This window comes from Haliotis rubra, unplaced genomic scaffold, assembly GCF_003918875.1.
Source record: "Haliotis rubra isolate DU_JTF1 unplaced genomic scaffold, ASM391887v1 Scf239, whole genome shotgun sequence".
Lineage (NCBI taxonomy): Eukaryota > Metazoa > Mollusca > Gastropoda > Lepetellida > Haliotidae > Haliotis > Haliotis rubra.
The window spans coordinates 1,360,847-1,376,563 of NW_025766436.1; the positions used below are offsets into that span (position 1 = coordinate 1,360,847).

Here is a 15,717-nt window from a genome sequence, read left to right on the forward strand (position 1 = left end):
ATACTTCACCTCACAAATACACTTTACTGTTTTGAACTCTGCAGGAAATGTTCTGTTTCTTAAAATCATACACTATCATCTAAGACAAAATAGAAGTTATTTGGTGTATGTTTTGACATGTATTTATGGGATGATTAACAAGTAGCGTATTAGTGATCACTGATAATTGTTTTTATGTATCAAATCACCAATGAAAACTCTGAAAGGCACCGATAACCTTAGAATCAGTTGGGATGTTTTGGAAAATGCAAGATCACAAACACCAAGAGAGCTTTCCACCATATTGGATAAAGTGTGCAAAATCATGTTTCACAAGACACCTGGTACATCACATATATTTCACATTCAGCTGCAACAAATACCTCATACATTTTGTCACTGGCAGTATTTTTCAACTGCCATAGTAGTTGCACTTGAATTTACATTGTCATATAGGAAGTTTATTATTCCACATCTCTGTATAGCCATATTGTCAAAGGTAGAGAGAGTTCTACATAGATGCTATTCCTACACAAAGTACCCTTTTCACATCATATGAAAATGTGTGTCCAAAACAACAAAATTCTCTGCATCCCTGGGGTAAACCCAACTGACTGACTCATTAAGTTGTATGTTATCATCATGTTACTACAAGTGTTTAGTAGGTGATCATTGTACTGATTTCTTCGTAATATGGTCATACTAGTTTGCCATTGTCAACTGGTGTGTGATGAGGGGCGTGGGGTTAGCCTAGTGGTAAAAGCGTTGGCTCGTCACGCCGAAGACCCGGGTTCGATTCCCCACATGGGCACAATGTGTTAAGCCCATTTCTGGTGTCCCCTGCCGTGATATTGCTGGAATATTGCTAAAAGCGGCGTAAAACTAAACTCAGTCAGTCAGTGGTGTGTGATGATTGACATTGATTGACATATGTGCATCAGTGCTATCTGGCAGCAGAACTATCTGTGCTTCCTGCTCATTTGTCCTTATGCAAATAGGTTCATTTTGTAACAGTTCAGGGCCTAGATTTTCGAAGCTTTCTCAGAGCTAAGATAGTCGTAAGTTAATGTTAATGTATGGCACTTACGACCATCTTAACACTAAGAGAGCTTCTAAAATCTGGGTCCTGCTTCTTACAATGACCAGTGTACAGATGAGTAAGAACTTTATTTTAGGTTAAGCAGAAGTCAGCTTACGATTTTGTTTCGTCCATGTTTGTTCATTGCATTGAAAGTAAGTTAGAATTTTTGTGATAAATGTCAATTGGATTTGCTCATATCATGAACACTTGGTTTAAATGCTAAATTACCTATTTGGTCAGCATCAGTGATGTGAGAGGAAACTTGAAAATGACTAAAACTAGGGCTTGAGGTGAGAACATGCAGCTAATGATGCCATGAAGATCATTATATAACCCATACAAATTAGTACAGGCCTGACATTTGAGAACCAGTAATATGTGATATTTCCGCTAAACTTTGAGATTGAGAGAAAATTCAATCAATAGATCAATGAACATTATTTTGGAAATAATAAGTATTATTTTTGTTATGTATAATTTGCTACATCTTTCATTCATTTAAGTTGTCTTACTTGGAAGGGCAAAAACTGAATGAAAGAAGATATGAGTCAGTGTGCGAAATAGTTTCCATATTTTGCTAGCCAGTCGGGCTATCTATGCCTGAAACTTACTAGCCCACAGAATAATTCACTAGCCTGAAATTTGAATGTAGAAGCTAAACAAAAGATTACAAACATAGATGAGGATAAGATATTGTCAGCATGACACAGGTTTCATCATTAAGCTGCTAATATGATGAACATTTTTATCAGGCCATAATCCTGCATTTGAGAGAGTGATATAGTTACAAAATGACTCCATGAAAATTCGCTAGCCAGTCGGGCCAGAGACTGTGGAAATTTACTGGCCCGACTGGATTTTTACTAGCCATGGGCTAGCAGGCCAGTGGCTATTTCGCACACTCATGTCAGTATTGGGATTTGGTCTTAGTCATAACTTGGTCATAGTATGAGTTTAACAGACGTAATGGACCAGTTCCAGTACACTTTATCTGATAATAAGGTTTGTTTTGGTCATCTTGTCAAAACAAGGACTTTATATCACATAATCTGTGCTGTATGTTGTGGTGTTATGTGGTGTGAACAAGCTGAACGTTATTAGTGTGTGATTGTGTCTGTGTTGTGTTGCAGGAGGGGGATGACAAGCTGGATGCTTCCCTTACTGCTCCTAGGATGTTCCTGACCTTTGACAGTAAGTATGATTAGGTCATATACAAACTCATTTATAAGTAAATTGTATATATTTCCTTAAACACAATTACCAATACTTTAAGCTGGAAGGTTGTGTTATAGATATTCTGTTGACAATAATGATGATGTGTTTGATGGTTTATCATCGGACTGTGTCTGGGGCTGTTCTAGTTCATCAGGCATGTCCCCTTGGTGACGTTTATCATTGGACTGTGTCCTGCAGCTGGGGCTGTTCTAGTTCATCAGGCATGTCCCCTTGGTGACGTTTATCATTGGACTGTGTCCTGCAGCTGGGGCTGTTCTAGTTCATCAGGCATGTCCCCTTGGTGACGTTTATCATCGGACTGTGTCCTGCAGCTGGGGCTGTTCTAGTTCATCAGGCATGTCCCCTTGGTGACGTTTATCATCGGACTGTGTCCTGCAGCTGGGGCTGTTCTAGTTCATCAGGCATGTCCCCTTGGTGACGTTTATCATTGGACTGTGTCCTGCAGCTGGGGCTGTTCTAGTTCATCAGGCATGTCCCCTTGGTGACGCGTTTATCATCGGACTGTGTCCTGCAGCTTGGGCTGTTCTAGTTCATCAGGCATGTCCCCTTGGTGACGTTTATCATGGACTGTGTCCTGCAGCTTGGGCTGTTCTAGTTCATCAGGCATGTCCCCTTGGTGACGTTTATCATCGGACTGTGTCCTGCAGCTGGGGCTGTTCTAGTTCATCAGGCATGTCCCCTTGGTGACGTTTATCATCGGACTGTGTCCTGCAGCTGGGGCTGTTCTAGTTCATCAGGCATGTCCCCTTGGTGACGTTTATCATTGGACTGTGTCCTGCAGCTGGGGCTGTTCTAGTTCATCAGGCATGTCCCCTTGGTGACGTTTATCATTGGACTGTGTCCTGCAGCTGGGGCTGTTCTAGTTCATCAGGCATGTCCCCTTGATGACGTTTTGTACCAGATGTTATGTGTACCTGCCATGCATTTCCTCTTCTCCCAGAGTCCTTCAAGTACCAGCTGAGAGCATACATCTACCAGGCCCGGGACCTCCTAGCAGCAGATGACTCCGGACTCTCAGGTAATCTACATTCTCCCACACTGTCATGCTGTTGGTCAGAAACAAAACCACTGCCAGTCTGTATTAAGAGTGTGCAGCTTTGTCTAATATATTTATCTTGAAAATATGTATGATTTAATCTGACTGACCAAATGAAAAAGAAGGATTGAAACCTACAGCAAATCATCTTGTATGTATGGAGGTGTATCAAGAAATATCTTAAATCAACACTTTTGTATGTTGTAATTCAATTTGTAGCAGTTTTAGCATGTGGATCTTGTGTTAACCCAAACCATATGAAATACACAATGCCATTTTAGAAAGTGGTCAAATGTAACATATGTTATATTTTGGGATTATAGAAAGTGTAATCCCAAAATATAACATATGTTATAAACCACCATTGGTTTGATGAGAGCAAACATATGAAAGTAGTTAAACTTTTAAGTCCTTGACTGTCCACTGATGTAGAACATCTTGATCATTTCTTCAACACTTTATCCAAATGTGAAGATACTTAAATCAATGAATTTATGTAAATATGTTATGTATTTCTCTCTGTGTCAGTAGCTCTGCTGATGTAACACAAATTCCTGAAATGGCATTAAGTATTTTTCTATTCTATTCTAAATCACCTAACTGATATCAGTATTTTAATCCTTACAGTGTCTTCTGCGTACCTCTTCATGTCCAGGTTGCCATGACTACATAACGATATACTGAATGATCAGGCCGCTTTTCTACTTTTTTATCTGTGCTTACTCAGCTGGAAAGGGTTGGAACTCCCTTCCTTGTGTCTTACAACAGTGTCCACTGCTTAAAAAGGAATATTTATTTGAGCACATACTGGAAGCATGCAAAAATCATAGGATTTAATAGGCGCTTCATCGCATTAAAGAAGTGTGAAACGTTTGAATGATGTTGCAACACATGTTCCAAATGCAATCTGTCACTGGAGTATGTTGCTTGTGACTGTCAGTATTAATGATGATGTTGTTTGTGCAGATCCCTTTACACGGGTGTCCTTCCTGACACAGAGCATGGTGACGGAACGGCTACACAAGACACTGTGCCCCACCTGGGATCAGACACTCATCTTCGGGGAGATAGAAATATTTGGAAACCCCAAGGGGATTGAATCTCAACCTCCAGACATCATTCTGGAACTATTTGATCATGACACATTTGTAAGTATGAAACCTTATTTTCAGTTCAGATAATAGGTTTGATGAAATGACCTTTACTGTTGTGTCTCTCCAGAAACTCCAGAACAATTATTGAATAAAACAGTCCTTCTGCACTCATTACATTCTCAGCTCCAGGTACCTAGGCTCATCCTAGTCTCAGCTCCTGAAATTAAGAGACTTTAGTGTTCTTAAGTATTCAACGGCTCCCTCACAGAATGACTTTTTGTAACTTTATGCACAGGTATTTTTAAGAGGCTTATGAATTAGTTATGCAGATTGCTGATAAGCCAAATGAATACAACATGAACATTTCCCAATAATGTTTGATCCATTGTCAACCATGTTTCCCAATGTATCCTGGCTTTCTCAGCAGGAAGTTGTTAGAGCTCGACTTAATCTTGTTCTGTTGGCCATTACAGGGTAAGCCTGAATTCCTTGGGCGGTCCAAGGCACAGCCTATGGTGAAGCTTGACCCAGCTGATGCCCGCACGCCAGTTCTGCAGTGGTATGAAATAAACCGCATGGGACAGAAGGGAGGCGAACTACTTGCAGCATTTGAGCTGTTTCTGGTGAGTTGAAGTTAAATGATGCTGATGACATTACTCTCTCTGCCATGTTACAGGAATGGATTCTTTGTCAGGGTAATTTCTAATCCTCACCTTTCTAATCCTCAAACACCTTGCAAAGTTTGGAAATAAGATTTGTAAGTTCTATTTCTGTTGTGAAAATTCCTATTTGTGTCATGTTATGATGACAGTGCCTTTGAGATTCCATTAGAACTTAAGTGTTTGGCCTGCTTGTAACTAGCTGATAATCTCTTGCACAGCAACACCAGGGCCTCCTTTCACAAAGCATTAAGGTGATTGTAAGTCACTAAGGTAACCTTGGTGCAATGTTAAAGAATGGGAGTTTAGGTTAACCCTAGTAAAGGTTGCTTCATGAAAGGAGCCCCATGGCTGGAAGCAGGACCTGCATGGAGAAGTTAATGGAGGAGAGTCAGACATGGACTAGTGCTAGACAGTCCCAACACAATCTGGGATACGCTGGTAGGAACGGAACTGCTGGAACTGTGTCCAGCTGTGTGTTCTGATGTAAACATTCACGGGATATGTCTTGTAATACTGGCTGAATCGGATTTCTAACTTTCTAAAAGTGTTCAATTTTTCAGAGTGCAGTTATCTCTTTGAAAGTTTTAATTACTTAAAACTGTAATTTAAAGGAATGTGTTTGTTACTGTAGCTTGATCGTATTGTTTTGTTTTGTTTGTTAAGGTTAGCTGTGTAATGTTCCATGTAAGAAGTGTATGGAGCGATATTATTTGATTGTGAGATGTTGTAGGTTTTACCTATTATAGAATTGTAATTTTGATAGTGGCTTGACGGCTGTCACAGAGATGGCACAATGTCTACCACAGACAGAGTATGACTCAGGAAGCCTAGATTACATATGAAACCCTTTCAAACAAAACACTGGTAATTATTACTGCATGAGTACCAACATACAACATTTACTATGATTACTGATCGTGCACTTCATATAAACTGAACTCAACTTAGGTATCCAGTTTCAATGAACCAAAAGTAGGGTATAAGTAACCAAACTCCTTTTATGAATTACACCCGAATGGGTCTATTCGTCATCTGATGGCTGTCTTTCTTGTGATAATATAAACCCAAATTTACTCTGTTTGCTAATGTCAAGTATGATAGAGCGGAATGGAACTTTCCATGTGAAATGTTTCCTACAATGGGTGGTCATGTGGAAAGTTATTAAATCAGATATTTGATAATCATGGTAAACTTTAAGCTTCTGCCGCAGCGATCATGTATGCAAAACAAGTTGGACATATGACTACATTTATATTCTCATTAGGAATTGCAAGACAACTTAATCTGGTCAATATTCTTCAGATGACTGGGAAAGATTTGCCATTCCTACCACCTAAAAAGGGCAGCTTATACCTTGTACCAAATGGAATCCGTCCCGTCATGCAACGAACAGGCATTGAGGTAGGAACATTATGGAGACGTACATGTTTGTGGAGAGAACTGCTGTTTGCATAGACCTTCAGATGTGTATAGCATTCAGCCATTGCTGTTTGTATAGACCTTCAGATGTGTATAGCATTCAGCCATTGCTGTTTGCATAGACCTTCAGATGTGTATAGCATTCAGCCATTCCTGTTTGTAATTAACCCTTTGCTTTCTATATTGTTCAGTCAATTTGTCTATAAGGAACCCCAGCCTTCTATACCATTCAGCCATGGTCTGTTGATATACATACATTCACAGGTCTTGTGCTGGGGGGTTCGCAACATGAAAAAGTTCCAGATGTCCAATGTGTCGTCCCCAAGCATAGAGTTTGAGTGTGGCGGTCATCTTCTCAACTCTGTTACCATCAAGGATACCAAGAAAAACCCGAACTTCATTGAGCCACTCTTATTCTTCGATGTGGTAGGAACATTGTTTGAATTACTGCATATTTTATGTTGCCCTTCAGGCAACTTAACCATCCACATGTGAATGAAACTCTCAACAAACATCTCTAATCTGGTTGCAAAGTGATCTCAAAAGTAGACCCTGTATGATAATGAACCTCATTCTACAGGAATCTTGAGGCTACGTCTGTAAGTCTCAGTTAAAGCACTGGTGCTGTGACAGTGCTTTGTGAAACATAACAAGGATTAGATGCTATACTGCTACATGCTTCCATGAAACACCTTCTCTCCGATTAATTGAAAATGCTCATTACTGAAAATACTGGTACCATTTTAAGAAAAACATTTGTAAAAAGTTGATTATCTATCTGGTGCTGTCCTCCACGCTGTGTGTGTGTGTGTTTATAGATGCTGCCAAAAGAGGAGCTGTACATGCCGCCCATGAACATCCGTGTACGTGACCATCGACAGTTTGGTCGAAAACCAAATGTTGGTGTGTTTGTATTAAGAACCATGGAGGATTTCCGCTGTGACCCCATGCTGCCAGTTGCAGATGAGGAGGAAGAAGGTAGGGAAGGGCAAGGTCATTCAGACATTCTTAGTGAACTCATTTATGAGTGTCCATGGTCGCCATGTGAGTAGACTACAATATCTCATCATGTTGCAGCTTTTATTTGTACCAGGATGATGATCATCATTATAAGTTTACAAACAATGCGGAACAAGTTGATTTGTATTTGATAAATGTCAATATTGATGCCAGATTGATTGTTGTGTGAAGCAGTGTGTCACGGTTGTTTTGGATGTCGTTAAACAGGTAGCATTGTAGGGAACGGTCCAGCCGGAGAGCATGTGGTGGATATGCCCCAAGAGGAAAAGCTGCCAAAGGTAGGCTTACATCAAGAGTCTGATATTTATGTGGAAGCATTGCATAACATGTAAATGTCATGATAAAAATAACAATAATAATAAACATATCAACTGAAATATGTTGTAAGAGTAGTAGTGTTTCTGTGTATGTAGTGTTACCATATAGGCATGTTGTGTCACATAGTTAAACTAACACTTGCCAGATGTAGTATCATATACTAATCACATTTTGGTAGCCTGTTTTCTTGTACATAGCTATTAATGACAATACTCATTGTATATGTTGTCTGTCTCTACTCAGAAACCTTGGTTTAATAAACTGAAAAAGAAAGATAAAGAAGAAGAGCCTGAAACAACGGTAGTTTTGAGTGCCTTAAGCGCAAATATTTTGTTACCGTTCTTATCTAACTGTTTCTCATTCAATTTTTTACATTTTTTGAAATGTAGAGTAGACCTCTCCCCAATTTTTGCACTTCATTTTCAAGTGATTTTTTTTTCTTGTCCCCTATTTTTATATATATATATATCAACTTTAGAAGTCCTAAAGTGTCTTCAGTCACAGTCAGAAGCTGGTGTTTTTGGAATTTGTTATTGTTAATTTTTACTAACTTTTTAGGCACTGATATTTGTTCTTATGGTTCAGTAATGAAGTCAGCAGCATGCTATCTTATAGTGGATCCATTTTTGTACATATAAGTTCAGTTTTTTCACCAAATTGTAACCTCGCCTGAATTGGGTTTTGTATGTTAAGTAGCTGTTCATGCTGTCCTGCATGATTTGTTTCCATAATATCTTGGTGAACCAGAAAGCACTTTTCAACAATGTTTATTGTACTTTGTAATCAGTGATTCAGTCATTGCAATATGGCCACTCTTTACTATGTCAAGTATTAGTTTTGTTCTTTGATTAGCAACATAAGCTTTCTACAAAAGTATGATGCTGAAAAGCATTTGAATGTTTTCCTAATTACTTCAAAAGATTTCCTTAGTGTGTACCTATTTATCAAATGTCCATTGTCCCCAAGATGGGTGACATGTTAACATTTTGTGTATCTGGATCTCTTGTGATGCCAGTTGATTATGTTCCATACATGGGCATCAGTAACTCATTGTCAAGTTGTTAAAGACCTCCATCATTAGGGCTTGACCCACAGGCCAGCTTCTGGGTGACATTGTGCACCCCGTCATCCATCTCCATTGTCCATTGTATTTGAACACATTGCTGCCATGTTTTTTAGAAGCAGCCTCTTAGAGGAGTTATCAACAAAATTGGAACAAGAGTGGCGAAATTAGTGAAACGGGTAACAGTGACATTATGTAGTTTACCTCATCTGTTGTCTGTCTTCACTGGATGCCGTGCGTGACTGTTGCAGTTTCTCTCTGGCCTCGCTCTGTATTCTGCAGTCACTGTCTGCAACATTGTACATACATGTATTGGTTTGTGTCACTGAGGAAGCTTCCCATTTATCTTGTTATTATATGTTTATTCACCAACAATACTTAAGCAGAAGCATATCTAATAACCGTTGATTCGTTTTTTCTATTAACAAAGAACAGAACATAGGACATGAACCATTTTTACCATGGAAGTGACTATTCACAGTGCTTTAAATGTAGCCTCAGTAAGTTTAAACTGTAGTAAGTGTAGCTTAGTTGTATGGAAGGTAGTTTTGAAATTGGAGACTGTCTAGTAGAGTAGATGTAGTACTGGACCAGCATGGCATCAGTAAGGAACATGATTGCAGACTGTACCTTCTAAGCATCACTATAGAACATGACAATGCTGTAGCTTCTTGGCAACAGTGCAGTACATGATTGTAGACAGTAGCTTCTTAGCGTATATGGGCCCATTTCTGGTGTCTCTCGCCATGATATTATGGGTTTTGAATGTGATGTATAACTTGTTAGCATCAGTGGGGAACATGATGTATACTTTAACTTGGTAACATTGCTATCAATAGTGTTTTCACATAGACACTGCTTGTATACACTGGCATATGGTTTCCTATGGGTACAATAAAATGTCACCAAAAGGTTGACTTGTATAAAGATGACAAGATGGTATTAATCTCCATTTATGTCATGAAAGTTGAAGTGTGACATTTTACGTCCTGGTCTGGTAGTGTAGGTAAATTCCAATAAGACATTCCAATGAGATGGGTCAGGCCAGCTGACACAGGATGTAAAGGTCCCCAGTGTTAGTATGTGGTGTTTTGAATGTGAATAAGGATCATATGTGATTACCACTGTGTGATACAGACGTGCCTCAGGTTACAGGTCAAAGTAAGTGACTGCTCTATCAACCTAAATAAACAAACAGTGACCAGATGTCACCTTGAACTGTGTCATTCCTTCAAAATACCTGTGTTCATGTGATCTTGCAGAGGAATGATATAGAGCAGCTTTTGTCACTCAGAAGTTTGATTTTGGTTGAGTAAATGTTTTTAATGAAAATGTATGTTTCATGGTAAACATGCAACTTCATATTTGTGTGTGATAGGAACACTAATCTTCCTTAACATTGTTAACTTTCTAGTTTTATCCTACTCACCAAACAAATAAGGTAATGGCTAACTTGAAGTTCAAGTTGAGCATCCCAAGAAGATTGTTGGTAGAGTTGTGGAGACCTACCCTAACCCTACCCAAGTTTGCATGGTAACTTCAGAGACTGGTTTTACACATACCTTCACTTATACCTTCAAACCACCTGTAAAATATGGAAAATTGTATTTTTCTGTTGAAAGAGAACAGGATCCATGTTTGGAAAGAAGCTATCGTTTCCGCAATTGGAGTTGCCTGATTTTAGGAAAAGTAGAGCTGATATGGAGGTGTGTGGATGACCAATCACAGCTCATGTAACATACTACCAAGCTTGAATTTTGTTCGGTTTCAGTATTCACATTCTTAGAGCTTACACTCAGTTGGGTCATTGTAATGGCAGTGCTTTCAACATGCACCAATTATGAAGCACAATTATTTGTTTTGTAGCATGATTTTCATATGATTTCGAATATATTGTACTTAAATACATGCTATGAAGCTTGCACATACTTCAAACTGTAAAATGCAACAATGCCGGGCATATGGAATCTGTAAACAGCCAGGAGTTTCATTGTGTGGTGAGGTTTCTACATAGATGTGGCCCCTGCTGCCTAGCAACATGTTTTTTCCAGTATTTCACAACAAATCTCTATACCATCTTGACAAAATTGTGTAACAATAAGAACCATAGTATAGCACAGGTGATTGCTGGCAAGTTCTATTTGTAGTTTTGAATCTGTACTATTACAAGTGTGCTTGTATAAAAACTACCCTCCATCCCTTTGCAGTCGTCATTACATGTATTTCTATCACATTTTACAATGGACAAAAAGATATATTTTGAGATGACCAAAGCTGAAACTTGTGGTTGTCGGTTCACAGATACAGTACCAATGTTCATCAGCTTCCAGTGGTAAACATCTAATAGATTTATAGCTTTTCTTTGAAATCAGTCTAACTTACTTTCATATAATTAAAACAGTGCTGAAAACAGCGTTGAGCCAAATTCACTGACTGAGGTTTGTTTTTCCAGTGAAAACTATGTCCCAACTGTTCTGGAATAATGGATCTTTAATTATCATTGTCAGAAGTTTGCTTCATTCCCTTCTGATGTTGAAGATGTAGCATGCAGAGTGACACTCAAGTTGTGATATAAACCTTGTAGGACACCATACCAGTGTATGTCCCCATATGTCATAGGGGTTGTTACAGGAGCTGTTACAGCATACTAGTATGTAGCCCCATCTGTCTTCTGGGTTATAGCATTATGCCAGTGTATGTCCCCATATGTCATAGGGGTTGTTACAGCATACTAGTATGTATCCCCATCTGTCTTCTGGGTTATAGCATTATGCCAGTGTATGTCCCCATATGTCATAGGGGTTGTTACAGGGGTTGTTACAGCATACTAGTATGTAGCCCCATCTGTCTTCTGGGTTATAGCATTATGCCAGTGTATGTCCCCATATGGGGTTGTTACAGCATACTAGTATGTAGCCCCATCTGTCTTCTGGGTTATAGCATTATACCAGTGTATGTCCCCATATGTCATAGGGGTTGTTACAGGGGTTGTTACAGCATGCTAGTATGTAGCCCCATCTGTCTTCTGGGTTATAGCATTATACCAGTGTATGTCCCCATATGTCATAGGGGTTGTTACAGTTATACTACTAGTATGTAGCCCCATCTGTCTTCTGGGTTATAGCATTATACCAGTGTATGTCCCCATATGTCATAGGGGTTGTTACAGGAGCTGTTACAGCATACTAGTATGTAGCCCCATCTGTCTTCTGGGTTATAGCATTATGCCAGTGTATGTCCCCATATGTCATAGGGGTTGTTACAGCATACTAATATGTAGCCCCATCTGTCTTCTGGGTTATAGCATTATACCAGTGTATGTCCCCATATGTCATAGGGGTTGTTACAGCATACTAGTATGTAGCCCCATCTGTCTTCTGGGTTATAGCATTATACCAGTGTATGTCCCCATATGTCATAGGGGTTGTTACAGCATACTAGTATGTAGCCCCATCTGTCCTCTGGGTTATAGCATTATACCAGTGTATGTCCCCATATGTCATAGGGGTTGTTACAGCATACTAGTATGTAGCCCCATCCATCTTCTGGGTTATAGCATTATACCAGTGTATGTCCCCATATGTCATAAGGGTTGTTACAGCATACTAGTATGTAGCCCCATCTGTCTTCTGGGTTATAGCATTATACCAGTGTATGTCCCCATATGTCATAGGGGTTGTTACAGCATACTAGTATGTAGCCCCATCTGTCTTCTGGGTTATAGCATTATGCCAGTGTATGTCCCCATATGGGGTTGTAACAGCATACTAGTATGTAGCCCCATCTGTCTTCTGGGTTATAGCATTATACCAGTGTATGTCCCCATATGTCATGGGGTTGTTACAGCATACTAGTATGTAGCCCCATCTGTCTTCTGGGTTATAGCATTATGCCAGTGTATGTCCCCATATGGGGTTGTAACAGCATACTAGTATGTAGCCCCATCTGTCTTCTGGGTTATAGCATTATACCAGTGTATGTCCCCATATGTCATAGGGGTTGTTACAGCATACTAGTATGTAGCCCCATCTGTCTTCTGGGTTATAGCATTATACCAGTGTATGTCCCCATATGTCATAGGGGTTGTTACAGGGGTTGTAACAGCATACTAATATGTATCCCCATCTGTCTTCTGGGTTATAGCATTATACCAGTGTATGTCCCCATATGTCATAGGGGTTGTTACAGCATACTAGTATGTAGCCCCATGTCACTTCTGGGTTATAGCATTATGCCAGTGTATGTCCCCATATGGGGTTGTAACAGCATACTAGTATGTAGCCCCATCTGTCTTCTGGGTAATAGCATTATGCCAGTGTATGTCCCCACATGTCATAGGGGTTGTTCCAGCATACTAGTATGTAGCCCCATCTGTCTTCTAGGTTATAGCATTATGCCAGTGTATGTCCCCATATGGGGTTGTTACAGCATACTAGTATGTAGCCCCATCTGTCTTCTAGGTTATAGCATTATGCCAGTGTATGTCCCCATATGTCATAGGAGCTGTTCCAGCATACTAGTATGTAGCCCCATCTGTCTTCTGGGTTATAGCATTATACCAGTGTATGTCCCCATATGTCATAGGAGCTGTTCCAGCATACTAGTATGTAGCCCCATCTGTCTTCTAGGCTATAGCATTATACCAGTGTATGTCCCCATATGGGGTTGTTCCAGCATACTAATATGTATCCCCATCTGTCTTCTGGGTTATAGCATTATACCAGTGTATGTCCCCATATGTCATAGGAGCTGTTCCAGCATACTAGTATGTAGCCCCATCTGTCTTCTGGGTTATAGCATTATGCCAGTGTATGTCCCCATATGTCATAGGAGCTGTTCCAGCATACTAGTATGTAGCCCCATCTGTCTTCTGGGTTATAGCATTATGCCAGTGTATGTACCCATATGGGGTTGTTACAGCATACTGGGTGGTGGCTCGTCACGCCGAAGACCCGGGTTCAAATCCCCACATGGGTACAATGTGTGAAGCCCATTTCTGGTGTCCCACGCCGTGATATTGCTGGAATATTGCCAAAATGGCGTAAAACCAAACTCAGTCAGTGTTACAGCATACTAGTATGTAGCCCCATCTGTCTTCTGGGTTATAGCATTATACCAGTGTATGTCCCCATATGTCATAGGGGTTGTTACAGCATACTAGTATGTAGCCCCATCTGTCTTCTGGGTTATAGCATTATACCAGTGTATGTCCCCATATGTCATAGGGGTTGTTACAGCATACTAGTATGTAGCCCCATCTGTCTTCTGGGTTATAGCATTATACCAGTGTATGTCCCCATATGTCATAGGGGTTGTTACAGCATACTAGTATGTAGCCCCATCTGTCTTCTGGGTTATAGCATTATACCAGTGTATGTCCCCATATGTCATAGGGGTTGTTACAGCATACTAGTATGTAGCCCCATCTGTCTTCTGGGTTATAGCATTATACCAGTGTATGTCATATGGACTATAAGAACAAACCAGAGTATGGCAGACCGAATGCAACAACAAACACATCTGTATTCTTACAACTCCCAACAGTAGCAGTCTTTGGTTTGTGAGGTTATAGGGCGTGATATTTTATGCTGATTCCATCTAGTACAAAAGCTGGCTAACTACACACCTAACTGATTCAGGCACTGTCTGATGTTGCCCTCAGTGAGTAGTGTTGAGGGTTTATATCTGTGCCAGGTAGCTCCAGAAAACATAGGTATGTGGTCCAGGTGTTGAAGCATGTGCATGTGGACATCTATATGATCTCTAGCCTCTTTACTGTGTACAATATATGTCATTACCGTCTAGTGTTGTTCCACATACTTGTTGATAGTATGACATGTTGGTGGTGTTCGAAATAGCTACCTGTTCACCCACAGCCAGAGAGTGGAGCAGAGTCAGAGAATCATGAAATCTCCTCTGTCTGGGAATGTTCTGCCATCTTAGTTCAGAGGGTGTATGACAATATTTGTCAGCCAAATTTATATTTTAAACACTCCTAATGCCATTTGGGGACATTTATTTGACAGAACATCCAGGAAATAGTGTAGGATTCTTAACATTGTTGTGAGTCATTCAGGACACTGTACCTGCCACTCTGTTAGCTGTGGGCCAGTACTCGTGGAGGAGTCTCTCTCTGGAACAGTTTCAGTTGTTTCGAACACTGCTTCATGGTCGTTGTTGTGCTGTATGTCTCCAAGTATTTGGGAGTTTTATGTTTCAGTGTGTATAAATGTTTGAAACAGAAGACATTGTTCTAGTAACCAAACCTCCAGGTAATGATTTGCACTAGTTTGGTTTAACACAAGATGTCTTAAACAATGGATGTGGATTTCCATGGCTGCATCTGGAATGTACAACCTTGCCTTCCTGATGTTCAGTAACAACTGATGTTGAGAATAATGAAAAAGTCAAATATTATGATATTCAAATATCAAAGAATATTTACCTTTCCAAACCTTTTTACATTTTGTTGAAATGCACTGGTGCGTGTTTCTTATTTTTGCGTTCTGCTTGTGAAGGAGTGATGCCTTCAGTTGGTGGTGGCTAGAATTGTGGTGTCTGCTAATGGAAGGCAATCAAACAATTCCATTTCTCTTTCAGCAGTTTGCCACTGACATTTAACAGATTAAATGTTAACAGATAAGTCATATTAAAAGTCAGTTTAAGTTACAAAATGACAGGTGTGAAATGGTTGGCTGGAACCATAGTACAGTGTTTGATTCTGGACAGATGTATGTAGATGTCATATCTATGTAACATAGCTCTGGTATCTTAACAGCACACAGGTGATTACAGTTGGCATGTCTAGA

At 39.9% G+C, this 15,717-nt stretch overlaps 1 protein-coding gene across 1 annotated transcript in view; it reads left to right on the forward strand.

Annotated features, from left to right (window-relative positions):
* Positions 1-15,717, forward strand: part of LOC124278532 (myoferlin-like) — a 151,502-nt gene that overhangs the window by 107,223 nt on the left and 28,562 nt on the right. The window contains exons 32-41 of the mRNA XM_046714261.1: positions 2,191-2,251; positions 3,237-3,314; positions 4,299-4,480; positions 4,900-5,049; positions 6,391-6,489; positions 6,772-6,933; positions 7,326-7,485; positions 7,735-7,805; positions 8,089-8,145; positions 10,531-10,614. Of these exons, the coding sequence (XP_046570217.1) occupies positions 2,191-2,251; positions 3,237-3,314; positions 4,299-4,480; positions 4,900-5,049; positions 6,391-6,489; positions 6,772-6,933; positions 7,326-7,485; positions 7,735-7,805; positions 8,089-8,145; positions 10,531-10,614 (1,104 nt within the window). The remainder of the gene's footprint in view (positions 1-2,190; positions 2,252-3,236; positions 3,315-4,298; positions 4,481-4,899; positions 5,050-6,390; positions 6,490-6,771; positions 6,934-7,325; positions 7,486-7,734; positions 7,806-8,088; positions 8,146-10,530; positions 10,615-15,717) is intronic.